Source organism: Rhinolophus sinicus, linkage group LG03, assembly GCF_036562045.2.
Source record: "Rhinolophus sinicus isolate RSC01 linkage group LG03, ASM3656204v1, whole genome shotgun sequence".
Lineage (NCBI taxonomy): Eukaryota > Metazoa > Chordata > Mammalia > Chiroptera > Rhinolophidae > Rhinolophus > Rhinolophus sinicus.
This window is the reverse complement of record NC_133753.1, coordinates 38,124,019-38,138,324: the sequence shown is the minus strand read 5'-3', so window position 1 is coordinate 38,138,324 and position 14,306 is coordinate 38,124,019. Positions and strand designations below refer to the sequence as shown.

At 41.6% G+C, this 14,306-nt stretch overlaps 1 protein-coding gene across 1 annotated transcript in view; it reads right to left on the bottom strand.

Annotated features, from left to right (window-relative positions):
* The window catches only part of ATG14 (autophagy related 14), a 36,486-nt gene that overhangs the window by 5,926 nt on the left and 16,254 nt on the right, over positions 1–14,306 (bottom strand). The window contains exons 5-9 of the mRNA XM_019725769.2: positions 10,495–10,732; positions 8,161–8,390; positions 6,494–6,611; positions 5,078–5,168; positions 4,914–4,999 (exon numbers count right to left, since the gene is read on the bottom strand). Coding sequence (XP_019581328.1) covers positions 4,914–4,999; positions 5,078–5,168; positions 6,494–6,611; positions 8,161–8,390; positions 10,495–10,732 — 763 coding nt within the window. The remainder of the gene's footprint in view (positions 1–4,913; positions 5,000–5,077; positions 5,169–6,493; positions 6,612–8,160; positions 8,391–10,494; positions 10,733–14,306) is intronic.

Genomic DNA, 14,306 nt, shown 5'->3' with positions numbered 1-14,306 from the left:
AGCTGAGATGCGCCCTCCACAACTAAGACTGAAAGAACAACAACTTGAAGCTGAACGGCACCTTCCAGAACTAAGATTGAAAGGCCAACAACTTGACTTGGAAAAAAAGCCTGAAGTATACACTGTTCCCCAATAAAGTCCTGTTCCCCTTCCCCAATAAAATCTTTAAAAAAACAAAAATCTCATAGAATGTACATCAAGAGTGAACCCTAATGTAGTCTCTGGACTTTGGAAAAGGATCAGATGAGATTCATCAATAGACACTAAATCTGGAGGGACGGGGGAGGGGAACACGGTACGGGACAGGGTTCTGATTAGGAGACAGGTAACTGCATGGTCTCAAAGTTCTTCCCCATACAATGCAAGGAAATAAAACTATAGGAATTATACAGTGGAGAAGGTGGAAAGCATCTTGACTGGGTGATTGAATTACCATCACCAGTAAGGGACAGGTGACCACTGTGCCCCCAGATGTGACAGCCAGGAGGCTCCCATGCAGGCAGTGCTCCAGACTAGAATGCATAACCTGAGCCTCATGAAAGTCCTATTAAGAAGAAAAGGAAAAATGCTAATGTAATAAAAGACAAAGCAGGCTGCGAAAATGTTCCAGATTTAAAGGAGGTGAAAGAGAGAGAGCAATGAAACGCAACAGCTGACTCTAGACGGGATCCTGTACCAGAGGGAGGAAATGCTATAAAGGGCATTGTCTGGTCCACTGACAAAAATGTGCATATGGGTAAAGCATTTGATCAATGTTTAATTTGCTGATGTTGATAACTGTACTGTGGTGAAGAAAATACCCCTATCTTTAGGAGATATGCAGTGAAGCATTTAGGGGTCAAAAGCTATGATGTATGTAACTTATCACAGAGTTCAGAAAAAAATATTTTTGTTTGTGTATGGAGATAGAAACAGCGAGCGAGCGACTGTACAAATGACAAAGCAAATGGGGTAAAACAGAATCTGGGTAAACGGTATATTTGTTTTTTGTACTATTGTGTTTATTTTCGAATTTTTCTATAAGTTTGAATTTATTTCAAAGAAAAAAAAGGTTATGTTGGATTCAGGATGGAATCCTCAGTTCAGCTGGTCTCAATGGAAATAGGAAGTGCCACCTAGGTTCTATCACCAATCTCTCTAAGCCTGACTGGTGAAGCTCTGAGCTGGCTCACAGACCAGGAACTCGGCTGTGACGACAGCCTGGCTGTGTGTGGGCACTTCTGTAGGACAGAGCCGGCTAATTGGAAGGCTGACTCAAGGGCGAGCCTGCAGAAAGCTTCAGATGCCAAGGAAATCCACCCCTGCTAAACGACTGCCTATTTTCCTAAAGTACCACCAACACTGGATATCAATTCTTTCGTTTTTGCCAAACGGATGAAAAATGGAAACCTGTTTTGAATTGCATTTCTTTATTCTTGATTGAGGCTAAGGATTTTTTTCATTTGAATACAGACTCCTTTTGTGTGAGCTGTCTGCCAGAATACTTTGTCTATTTTTCTATTAGGTTGTTTGCCTTTCTTTTATTGATGGGAAGATTTCTTTAAGTAGTCTAGATTTTAACCTGTTGTCTGTTATAGAGATTGCAAAACATACCAGTGGCTTGTCTTTTAACTTTGTTTATGGTACCTTTTACCAGAGACATTTACAGTTTTTATACAGTAAAATGTGTCACTCCTTTCCTTTATGGTTTTTGGGTTTTGTGGCTTTCTTGGGAATTCCCTTCCCACTCTATGATTATAAAATACTATCTTTCCTCCTAGTTATTTTTAAAATTAAGGTCTTTTATATCATCTGGAATTAATTTTTGTATATGGAATGTGGTATGAATCCCACTTTTCCCCCATGACTACCCAACCGGCCCACCACCATTGAGCTGTTATGATTCAACACGCCACTCCTACCATGTATTATATTCCCACATACACAGCGTCTCTTTCTGGACTCTTTATCCTCTTCTCTAATTGCTCCAGCTATTTGCATGCTAACAGCACCCTGTTTTAAGTACTTTTTTTTTTCTCACTATATTTTAAAAGGGGCCAAGCCCATCCCTTATTATAATTTTTCAAAATTTCCTTGCAGATTCTGCTTCTAGTTAAAACTTTAGAGTCAGTGTGCAAAAGTTCCATGAAATAGCTGTTGAAATTCTAATTAGGCTTCCTCTTCGAGAGACGTGGCCTTTTTACAATGCTGAGCCTTCCCATCCTAGAAAATCCTACGGGTCTTCACTGGCCTTGATTCACTGTCCCACACCTCATACAGTGAGTGCCTGGCAGACATTCAAGAACTACATGATGAATAATTTCTAAAAAGCTTTGTAATTTTCTTTATGTAAATTTACATACATTTTGTAAAGATTATCCCTCTATAATTTATAGTTTTTGTTGCTGCAGTGAAAGGGACCTATGTTTCCATTACATTTGTAAAGTTATTGGCATACACGAAGGCAACTACTGTTATGTATGTTGATCTTCTAGCTCATCACCATGCTGACCTATCACTTCCAGTCGTCCCTTAGTTCTTTTGGATAGCTAGTTCAACCATCACGCCATCTACAATAATGCCAGCTTCGCTTCTGTCTTTCCAAGACAAATACACCTTACTTCTTTTTTTTTTTCCCCCACAGGATTTTACTGGGGAACAGTATGTACTTCCAGGACTTTTTTTCCAAGTCAAGTTGTTGTCCTTTCAATCTTAGTTGTGGAGGGTGCCACTGAGCTTCAAGTTGTCCTTTCAGTCTTAGTTGTGGAGGGTGCATCTCAGCTCCAGGTCCAGTTGCCGTTGCTAGTTGCAGGGGGCGCAGCCCACCATCCCTTGCGGGAATCAAACCGGCAACCTTGTGGTTGAGAGGATGCATTCCAACCAACTGAGCCATCCGGGAGCTCAGCTCAAGGTGCTATGTTCAATCTTAGTTGCAGGGGGCACTGCCCACCATCCCTTGCGGGACTCAAGGAATTGAACTGGCAACCTTGTGGTTGAAAGCCCATGCTCCAACCAACTGAGCCATCCGGGAGGCAGCTCAGCTCAAGGTGCCATGTTAAATCTTAGTTGCAGGGGGCGCTGCCCACTATCCCTTGCGGGACTCAAGGAGTTCAACCAGCAACCTAGTGGTTGAGAGCCCACTGGCCCATGTGGGAATCGAACTGGCAGCCTTCGGAGTTAGGAGCATGGAGCTCTAACCGCCCGAGCCACCAGGCCAGCCTACACCTTACTTCTTGGTTAAAATGGTTTCCTTGGGCTGGGCCTCCAGAGCAACATTAACACAGCAGTAACAGTAGGCATCCTAGTTTCCTCCTGACTGCAGGGGCAGCCTTTATTATCTAGGTGAGTAACGTTAGTATACTTTTTACCATACATTGTCGTAAACAGCCTTTATTAATGAACTCTTCTTAATTTGCTAGTAGTGTCCTTGAATTATTAACAGGCACTGAATTTGATTTATTGTTTTTCTGGCCTCTGTTGGCCTGATCTTATGTTTTTTCTTCTTTACCGTGTTAATGTGATGAAGTAACGTGCATTGGTTAAAGGCATGAGTATTTACTACTTTGTCATCAGCCAGATGTGTGCTGGGAACCTGGCTCCACCACTTTTACTGGCTCTGACTGTGGGCAGAAGTTAGTTGACCACACTAAGCCTCAGTTACCACCACCCCACCCTGTAAATTAAGAATAATAATCCTAATTAGATTTAAGATATGTAGTTGGCCCGGTGCCAGTAAATATTAGTTCTTAATGATCAATTTCCTAATGTTGAATCCTTTACAAATAAGGTACAGAGTTTGGCAAGCAAATCCACAGAAATCAACCACTAAAACTGGGATGGATTTCTAATGGGTTTCTGTGGCTCCTGAACTAATAAATGGGATTTGGGGTAAGAGTTTAGTATAAACTCCCTATAAAATAGGACAAAATTCTAGGTATATGTGCGATTTCCTGGAGAGAGGTCACAGCTTTTTTTCAAATGGATCTATGTCCCAGAAAAGTTAAGGACTGTTTGGGCGGGGGGAGGGGAGTAACACAAGACAGTGGTTAAGGGCAGATGAACTACCACAGGATGCTCACTGCTGTGTGGACAAAGCCAGGCAGCCTGGCTGCGGGGGGCTCCCCTGGAGCGTTGGTTCCAATGTCAAAGCAGATGGAATGAGGGGGAAGGGAGTCCCACAAGAATTTTCCTACCTTTTATTTGTGTTTGTTCTCTTTCAAAAGTGCAAATACGTTAACCAAGTTATATCTGCAGAAATGCATGGATAGACCGCTAAGAGTAAGGAAAAGAGATCAGCCTCCAGAGAAGGGGCGCTAGGATGGCACCAACGATAAGCCTCATCTATGCTTTTATGGGCTGAGGGACTGAAAAGACGCCATAGGCCAGTCCTTCTTGGTCTTTTTTGTTACTGACTCCTGTTTTTAAGCTAATGGATTTTAAGCTACTTAATCCCATAAACATCTCATACCTTTGTCTCCAACAAATGGTAGCCAGATTGACTCAATGACAAAAAGAGAATTGGGAAGAACTGTTATGATGGGAAGGAATGAACAGGCACAAAGGAAAATGCAGAAGAAACGGGGCACACACCGACAGGGCCAGAGAAGAAACCGATGTGGATTCAAAGAGATGGCATTCCATCGTCACGGACAGCGCGAGAAGGCCCTGCTCCAGGACACTTGGGTTCTTCTATTCCATTTTAGGTGTTAAAAATGTTTGCTATTCATTTTCTCTGAGGAATAATTATGTAAGGACCAGAAGGCCTCACATATGATTACTCCTATGCCCTTCTATACAGCACTGTTTGACTTTCGTCTCTTGAGGAGAGTCTGGGGCTGAGGGACAGCCCCCGTCCTCTGCCAACACAAACAACAACTCTGCGTACAAGTAGTCACAACAGTCACTTAGAGAAAAGCAACAAACACCCTTCTTACCTGCCTAGGTGTTCAGAGTTCGGGCTGACCAGGTACATGAGATTCCTGAGGGTATGCAGTGGTTGTAATTGATCTAAATTTACATGCTAGAAAAAGCAAGAAATTGATTACTATTTTCAATCATGTAAGAAATTAAAAATTAGTTCACAGCACATTTTCCATACCTGAGAAAAGCACAGGTAAAGAATATTTGCATTCAGTTTCTTCACTGCTCGAGTAAATTTCTGTCTGCTGAGATTTTCCCCACAAAATTCACTGTAAAACAAACATAGAATGTGTCAAGTTGCATGTTTTTGAGAAAATTCTATGTTAAAATGTTCATTTTGAAGAGTATGCTTTACACACCAGCTCGGTATAAAACATACCTTGTGGCCTTTGCCTCTGAATAATTTGTACTTAGAAACTTTCTAAGAATGAACTGTTGCCCTCAGGAGCAATTTCACTGCATCTATAACAATTACAAATGCACATACCCTCTGACCAAGCAATTCCACTTCTGAAAATTTATTACACAAATACTTCACACTAATGAAATGATGAATGTGTACGATTATTGCTGAAGTATAACTAGAGGATCAGTGAGATCTTGGAACATTTACACAAAGGAAAGCTCTGTCCCCATTATGCAGAATGACGGCTAGAGGCTCACCTGGCCCTACAGGCCCCACACGATTTGCACGCCCACCTTCCTCACTGCCCTCCGTCTCTACTGCTCTCCTGGCAGCTCACTCTTCCCAGGGCTTTGCCCTTCTCTCTGCCCACAGCCTCTTCCCCAGGATCCACATGACCTGCTCCCTTCCTCCCCCAGGTTCACACGTGATCACACACACCTGCCCACCCACACAGAGCAAGCCCTTCCCTGCCTCCACATCCCCTTTCTCTCTCACCCTGCTTTAATGTTCTCCACAGCACTTGTCACCATCTAACATAGAGCTTACTATTTGTCCCTTCATGAAAATTAAGTACCAAGAGCGTAGCATGATGTTGTCATCACCGTATACCCGCTGTACCTAGAACAGCGCCTGGAACGTAGTAGGTACTCAGTAAGTATTTGTTAAGTAAACAAAAAATTAGAAAGCAAGGTGTAAAACACCTCAGTATAGCATGACACCTTTGTCTTTAACTTTGTCTTTAAAGAGGGGGAGACGGTAATCATATTTATATTTGCTTAAAATGCAAGGATAACTGGAGGGCGGCTAGGAAGGTCTTAGTAGGAACTAGGCAGACTGTAAATGTTTACGTTTTTTTGAATTTTAAACCACGTTTTTTATTTTTAAAAAAATCAACCGAAATAATTTAAGTGTTTCAGTTTGCCCAGTTCTTGCACATGAGAATACCCTGATTATCCTAGTGTTCCCTTCGATTATTTTCTCAAGTGGGAAAAACACTTCATGTGCAATTGTAAGGTAACACCAATTTGCACCACATGAGGCTTCTGAAATTTGTCTCAGTATCTTAACAGTCAGACTTTCTGTCTTGGTAACACTTAAATTGTTGTTTTTGATTTAGTCAGAGTAAGAACACAATAGGAACATGAGAGATCCATGACAAAGAAGACATCACCACCTTCAATTACTTGCCTGTTGCACAGCTTTTTGGGAAGATTCACATCGAGTATATGAGACAAGATGTTGACCAGCTGAGTCGCATAGCACAAGGCAGCACTGATCGTGTAAGCGGGGTTATTATGCTCCATGTCTAAAGTATAAAGACAACAACCACACACAAAACAACTTTAATTTCAACAAAAATAGGAATGAAGCTACATTTTATGATTTCTAATTTTATCACTACATTATTGGTTGCGTATTACTCCTTACTAATAGAAGGTCCATGGCCAGACATTAATGTTTCATTGTTTATGGTTTTGCTAAGTGAAATGGGCCTAAACAGATCTAGCATCAATGAAATGAAAGTCTGAATTGCTGGACCTGATAATTACTTATCAGAACTTGTGGCCAACATAAATGTCCCCATGCAGAGAGGGCTTCCCTGACCACCCTATGGAAAAGCACTGCCTTCCTCTGTAGCCCCACGGTGCGGCTGTTTCTGCCCACAGCACACACTCCGTGTATGGTGCTTTTATCACTACTTGCTTCCTGTCCTTCTCCCCACAGAAACACAAAGGGCTGTCTTTGGTGACACCTGTCTTGGTGACACCATCTTTGTATTACCAGCACTGTACATGACAGACAGCACATAAATTTGCTGAATGACTAAATAAATAATCCTTTATCACTGAAGAGAAGCTGCAGGAGTTTTAAAAGGTTTCTCTATTGCTGTATTCAATCTCTATTTAGGACTGCTACAACAAACGCTTTATAATGTTAAAAACTATACAAATGGGACTCTGGGTAAATACATTTCTTTAAATAGTGAGGTCTTTTTATATAAATAACGCAATATAGACCCTCAAAAGGTGAAGTAGCTAAAATCTATGTTTTCAGTCCATCCAGATGCATAAACAATATGTGTTCTATCTATGCAATGGAATGTCGTTCAGTCATAAAAAGAATGAAACCCTGCTAAGCAAAGTAAGTCAGAGAGAAAAAGCAGAAAACCATATGATTTCACTGATATGTGGTGTATAAACCAAAAACAACAAAAGAACAAGACAAACAAATGAGAAACAAAAACTCATAGACACAGACAATAGTTTAGTGGTTCCCAGAGGGTAAGGGGGGTGGGAGATGAGGGTAAAGGGGATCGATCATATATATGGTGATGGAAGGAGAACTGACTCTGGGTGGTGAACACACAATGGGATTTATAGATGATGTGATACAGGATTGTACACCTGAAATCTATGTAACTTTACTAACAATTGTCACCCCAATAAACTTAAAAAAAAAAAAAAAAGAATGAAACCTTGATACATGCAACAATGTAGATAAACCTGGAAAACATGTTAAGTAAAAAGAAAAGCCAGACACAAAAGGCCATATATTGTATGATCCTATTTATATGAAATATCCAGAACAGACACAACTATACAGAGAGCAGACTAGTGGTTTCCAGGGGCTGGAAGCAGGGAGGGATGAGGAGTGACGGCTTCAGGCCCTGGGGTTTTCACTTGGAGTGAAGAGAATGTCCTGGAACTAGATAGAGGTGATGGCTGTGTAGTGCTATGAATGTCCTAAGTGCCACTGAATTGTTCACTTTAAAACTATTCATTTTAAGGTACATTTCTGCCTCATTTAAAAACTACATGTTTATAAAAGTTTTCCAAGACTATTTTGCTTCTCACCAGGCCCCTGCGTGGTTTTCTTCTCTTCCACCCAGTTGTAGTAGGCAGAGTAGTCCCCGTTGTTGGGAAGGCTGATCCAAGGCCCTGTGATGCTAATGCTGGTGTCCCCGTTGTGGTCGTCGCAGACCCATCTCCCAGAGAGGTAGGTCGTCCTCCGGGCTTCAGCAAGCTTGCTCACAGTGCTGGAGGTCATGGCGCTGTCACTCTCTGAAGACACATCGGCGGGATCTCTGAAAACCAGGAGATGCATAAGGATTTCAAGGGACTGGCTTTTAGAGACTACGCAGCATACTTGTCAGATATGAGGAACACTGGAAAGATGCACACGAGGGCAGGAGTTTACTTGGAATAGACAGAGATAAGTGGTTGCAATCAGAGAGGAAGATCACACCAGGGTGAGGATGGTGGCACCATGGGTGACGGCCTCAAATATCAGGTTCTCAAATGACTTGGTGTCAAGGTCCCTTTCTGTGCTTACAATTTTCTGAGGATCCCAAAGAGTTTTTGTGAATGTGGATCGGATCTATTGATATTTACTATATTAGAAATCTGAGAACATTTTAAATTGTTAATTCATTTGAAAATAATAAGCCTATTACATGTGAACATAGCATATCTTTGGGAAGTGCCAGAAGATGGTGTTGAAAACGTAGGTAGGTAGGAAATGCGTAGGGCTTTCCGTGCTGCACTAAGTATAGATTCTGTCCTCTTGGCCAGTGGTTCTCCATCCTTGTTCCTTCTGCCACAACACACATGTAAGGTAACGCCTACTGGCTGTCACAGATAAGACTGGGGCAAGGGTACTATGGCCAATTCTAAGTTCTTGCTACTTCTTCCTTCTCCCACTCAAGGAAGTTTGAAAAATGTGAATGAACAAGAAATCTCATTATAAGGATAACTTCAAAACTATCAACTTAGAAAAAATACCGGCATAAAATGATATATGCTAGTAGAAAAAATTTCAACAGCACAGGGAAAAAGGAGAAAGTTTTTCTCCGTTTACTCTTTTGCAATTTGTATGCAGTTGTCAGTCTCCTTATGTGATAAAATCTGGAAAAGTGTGTTAGTCTTTGTTTACTGTAATGTGTGTAACATTGCGATCTTGGCTCATGAGAATTTAATTTGGCATAATGTTTCTGTTTTGTCAGCTTTTTTCTCCCCTTTGGCCTGGTCAGTTATCTTTATACCAATTTTTGGGTAATCCAACTTTTCCCCACTGATCCAAAGAGCGACCTTAGGGGTTTATTTCAGAACGTTCTATTATGCTCTCTTTTGAAGCTGCCTTTTTATTTTATTATTAAGCATTGCTAATGACAAATTACTTGCTAAGAGTCAGATAGAAGGTTTTCAAACCAGAAGCAACAGACTTTTAAGCTTTTAGGAAGCTAACTCTTGCAACAGATGAATGAACAGACTGAAACAGAGGTAGCAAAGAACAGTTACACAACTAGCAATAATCCACTGACTGTCCAATTCCAGGGAAAGGGGTTGGAAAGTGAGGGCGACCAGAAGAGACAGGAAAATCGTCAACTGGAACAGCCTGGTGGTTAGTGAGGAAGCAAACGGAACTCTTCAGTATATTAACAGTTTCTAAACCTGGCTGCTCATCAGCATCATCTGGGCAAGTTCAAAACTATAAAAGTATTTTGAGCTGGACTGGGAGGTTGGAGGTGTGTCCTCTGAACCCATATTTTCCAAAAGCTCCTGGGTGACTCTGATGAACAGCAGGTGGGGAACCAGTCTTGCCATCCCATCGACTCCTGAGGGCATCCATGAATGACAGCCTAAGACTAGACTCACTGTACTGAGTGCTTGATGGTGGTTAGTTAGTCACCAGGGAAAGGCTAAGTCACCATGTGGTGCCCACCATGGTAAGAGACCCCAAGCACTAGGTGTTTTCTTCCATTTTAGTTCATGATTTCCCTGTGAAGTAGGCATTTATTATCCCCATCTAACAGACAAGGAAATAAGACTTGACACTCAAGAACCTGCCTCACAGCATAGAACTAATAAACAACCCGACTGGGGTTGCAGCTGACATCAGCCCTCAGATGGTTCTTGATCAGGGGTGAGTCAGCACCTCATCAAGAAGCTCTGTAAACATACTAAGTCTGGGCCGTCTCCTCCGCCAAGGGCCACCGCCCTTCACCTTGGCCACCTCCCAGCTTCGTGCAGTGTGTACTATTTGCTGAAGCAGATAAGACTTCAGTTTCATTACCAGGAAAACCAATGGCCCCAGAATGAGGCTCAATAAATGTGGTGCTGACGTACTTGAAAAGTACTCGTCTTTGGAACCTGAACTATTCTTAGAGTCAAAAGACTCGCTTACTGTACCTCACAGCAGTCTTTACTTCCTCGATTGGAAAAATGACAGAGGTGAGCTCTAATATATGAGATCGCCGAAGATTTGCCAGACGCTCATAATGACTTCTTAAGTCAATGGTTTTTTTTTCTACTAAGTCACCAAGTTTGCGATTGTGCCTCTGAATCTTCTCCTTTTTCTCTTGATGCCTCTGTGCGCGAGTATAAAGCTTCTGATTCTTTTCCTTGGTTCTGAGAAGACCTTCAGAATCTAAAACAAATCATACCCAACAATTACCTCTGCACATAGTTCCTGGGTCCTGCAGAACCGCACCCCACAAGTGTAAGTGTCTTCCTGCAGTGTAAACTGAAATCAAAACCTCAATAAAATTAACTAGGTAATGTTCACTAAGTGGAAATTGAGAGCTTAGTTCACCTGGATAATACCCATAGAGCAAAGGGGCCCACCACTAAAAGGGCTCTGGATTTCCATTTGTAATTATTCTTAGTAAGAATCACTCAATGACTATCAAGTGTAAATTCACAGCACAGAAATACCTGACTTTCTTACTGTGAGCACGGAAGAAGAGCCACGTTGGGCAGAGAAGAGACCCACTTCAAGTCTGAAAAGACTTACTGGCTAATTGTCTTTGGAAACCTCGCACGTGTGCCTTGGGTTCCATTCAGAGAACTGAGGGACAATCTCACTTTCAGGTGGTCATGCAGCAAAGAAACAGACCAAGAGCCCCGCCGTGACAGTGGCGTGTAGCAGCGCCCGGCAGGATGGGAGCGCCGATTTGGTGTCACCGACTGTCTGCCAGCATTTCAAGTACAAGGGCAACAAAAGCCTGGCCACATAGCCAAGGAGACAGACACCCCCCATCTGATTTATGTTGTTTTGTGGAGTTCCTTCAGGTTCTGGATCCCAAGACCTGCTAGGGATGTCGGGTTGTAGCTAAACTTCTCTAGGGTAGCAAAAAAAAGTTGTAAAATCTCAAGACAGACACCTAGGAACGAGTTAGGAGGTTCAACTTCAAAATCAAGCTATTTTTCCAGGAAAGCTTCCTCTTGATACACTGTGAGCTGGGTTCTCTATTTCATGATTATTTTTGACCTGTCCACTGCCTAACTTGATGGTCAATCCCTTGATGGCTATGCTACAGTTCAGGGCTTTTTTTTTTTTTTTTTTCATTCCTACTATCACAATGCTATTAACTCTCATCAAAACTCTGCCTACCTCCAGCTTGGCTCCACTTATGCCCTCTTTCACTGGCTCTGCCTTCAGAAGCTATAGCCAGTGCTCAGCAGTTCTCCATTGCCCATCAAATACAGAATAAACTCTTCGGCCACTTGATCACCTATTATAGATCCCACGGTTCCCTTCTGCACCGTTCATTCTAGTCTCACTCAATTACTAAATACTTCAAATCCTTTCCACAAGGTGGAACTACTTACTGTGTTTCCCCAAAAATAAGACCTAGCCGGACAATCAGCTCTAATGCATCCTTTGGACAAAAATATAAGACTCGGTCTTATTTTACTATAATATAAGACCCGGTTGTCTTATATAATATAAATGTAATGTAATGTAATGTAATATAATACAATACGTTACAATAATATAATACCAGGTCTTATATAAGACTTGGTCTTATATTAATTTTTGCTCCAATAGATGCATTAGAGCTGATTGTCCAGCTAGGTCTTATTTTCGGGGAAATATGGTAGTTAAGTAAATGTGTGGGGATGGATGGATGGATGCTGAATGAGTCATCATTCCTTAAACACTCATCCTCATCCTGTTGTTCAAATCAACATCTCTCTAGGAACGTTCTCTGTTTGCTCCTAGTCTCCATACTTTACTCATTAAGCAAGGCCCCCCTCCATAAACGCTCCCCAGACTTCTTGCTCCTTGGAACTCCATGGTAACATGTATGCACCTCACCTATGGCACATACCGTGTTTCCCCGAAAATAAGACCTAGCTGGACAATCAGCTCTAATGCGCCTTTTGGAGCAAAACTTAATATAAGACCTGGTATTATATCAATATCATATCATATTATAATTATATTATACCCTGTCTTATAATAAAATAAGACCAGGTCTTATAAATATGGTAGTTAAGTAAATGTGTGGGGATGGATGGATGGATGCTGAACGAGTCATCATTCCTTAAACACTCATCCTCATCCTGTTGTTCAAATCAACATCTCTCTAGGAACGTTCTCTGTTTGCTCCTAGTCTCCATACTTTACTCATTAAGCAAGGCCCCCCTCCATAAACGCTCCCCAGACTTCTTGCTCCTCGGAACTCCATGGTAACATGTATGCACCTCACCTATGGCACATACCGTGTTTCCCCGAAAATAAGACCTAGCTGGACAATCAGCTCTAATGCGCCTTTTGGAGCAAAACTTAATATAAGACCTGGTATTATATCAATATCATATCATATTATAATTATATTATACCCTGTCTTATAATAAAATAAGACCAGGTCTTATATTAATTTTTCCTCCAAAAGACGCTTTAGAACTGATTGTCTGACTAGGTCTCATTTTCGGGGAAACATGGTAGCTCTTAGTTGCTTATACCAGATCCAACAGAAGCTAAGTCGTCTCTTGATTAGAATAAAAGGAGCATCTGATAATTGTTTGTGGACAGAAATCACTGTCTTTGACTGAGGACCATTGATCCTAGGTATTTTATTGCAGGCATAAGGTTTCTTAGTTTTATTTCTCCTTAGATGCATCTCTTTATCATTCCTGCTCAATGTCAAGTCCTAAAGGTTAAGTCTCTGGTTCTACCACACTTTCCAGCAAGTTCATTCATTTTCATGATCTTTCCTGAGCTCTTTACAAGTGTTCAAGTGAATCTGTCTAGCCATGACCCTGAGTCCCATGGCGGTTAGACTTCTAAAGGACAGTTTCCAATTTAATATCATGACCCCTCCTCATAGGAAGCAGGAAATCATGTCACCCAGCCAGCACCAGTCCAAGACTCAGCACTCAAGAGTCTAGTTTGTCCTTCTCTCCGTGCCATCTCCCCCTAAACGTCAAAACATTCTGATGCTATTTCTGTAATCTCCTGCCTCTTTGTGTAAATAACTCTGTCTGCTCAACTCTGCAATTTCATACAATGCAGCTTCCCTATCTATGCCGTATTATTCTGTATCATGGTACCTTAAATCAAGAGACTGGGGAAATACTCTTCAGGCTCTACAGTTTATAATTTATGACCTTTTCGGAATATATTTGAATATATTTAACATTTCAACAACAAAGTTAAAAAGACAGACTGTTTATTGTGTAGCAAGCTTAGTCCATGGACTTGGGCCCATGCATAGCTTCTGGAATCCATTAACTCCTTTAAAACTGTTGCAGAAGGTTGTGGGGGTGGCAACCAGACTGCATTTACATGCTAAAGAGCAGTGGTTCCCAGCCCTGGCAGGTCATCGGACCGGTCCAGAGCAGTGCTACTCAAAGTGTGGCCTGTGGGTCTGGGCCCACCTGCAAACTTGCACCAATCAGACGAGAAGTACAGAAATACAGAGTACGTTTAGAAACTTTTTTCTTCGACATGGCAATTTGACATTGCCATACCATTTAAGTGTGCAATCATTTTTCTAGTAATTTTACTGCATTTTACAAAAGCATTGGTATCACTTTATAAGTGTAGAAATCTAACAGAAAAAAAACTTTGTTTACTACAAACAGTTTAAGAGTCACTGACTCAGTCCCCATGCGTGAGATTTTAATTTCTTAAATCCAGGGTGGGTCCCAAGATTTTCTAGATTTTAAAAAGGTCACGAGGTCACTCTACTAGAGATGGAAACCATGGTTAT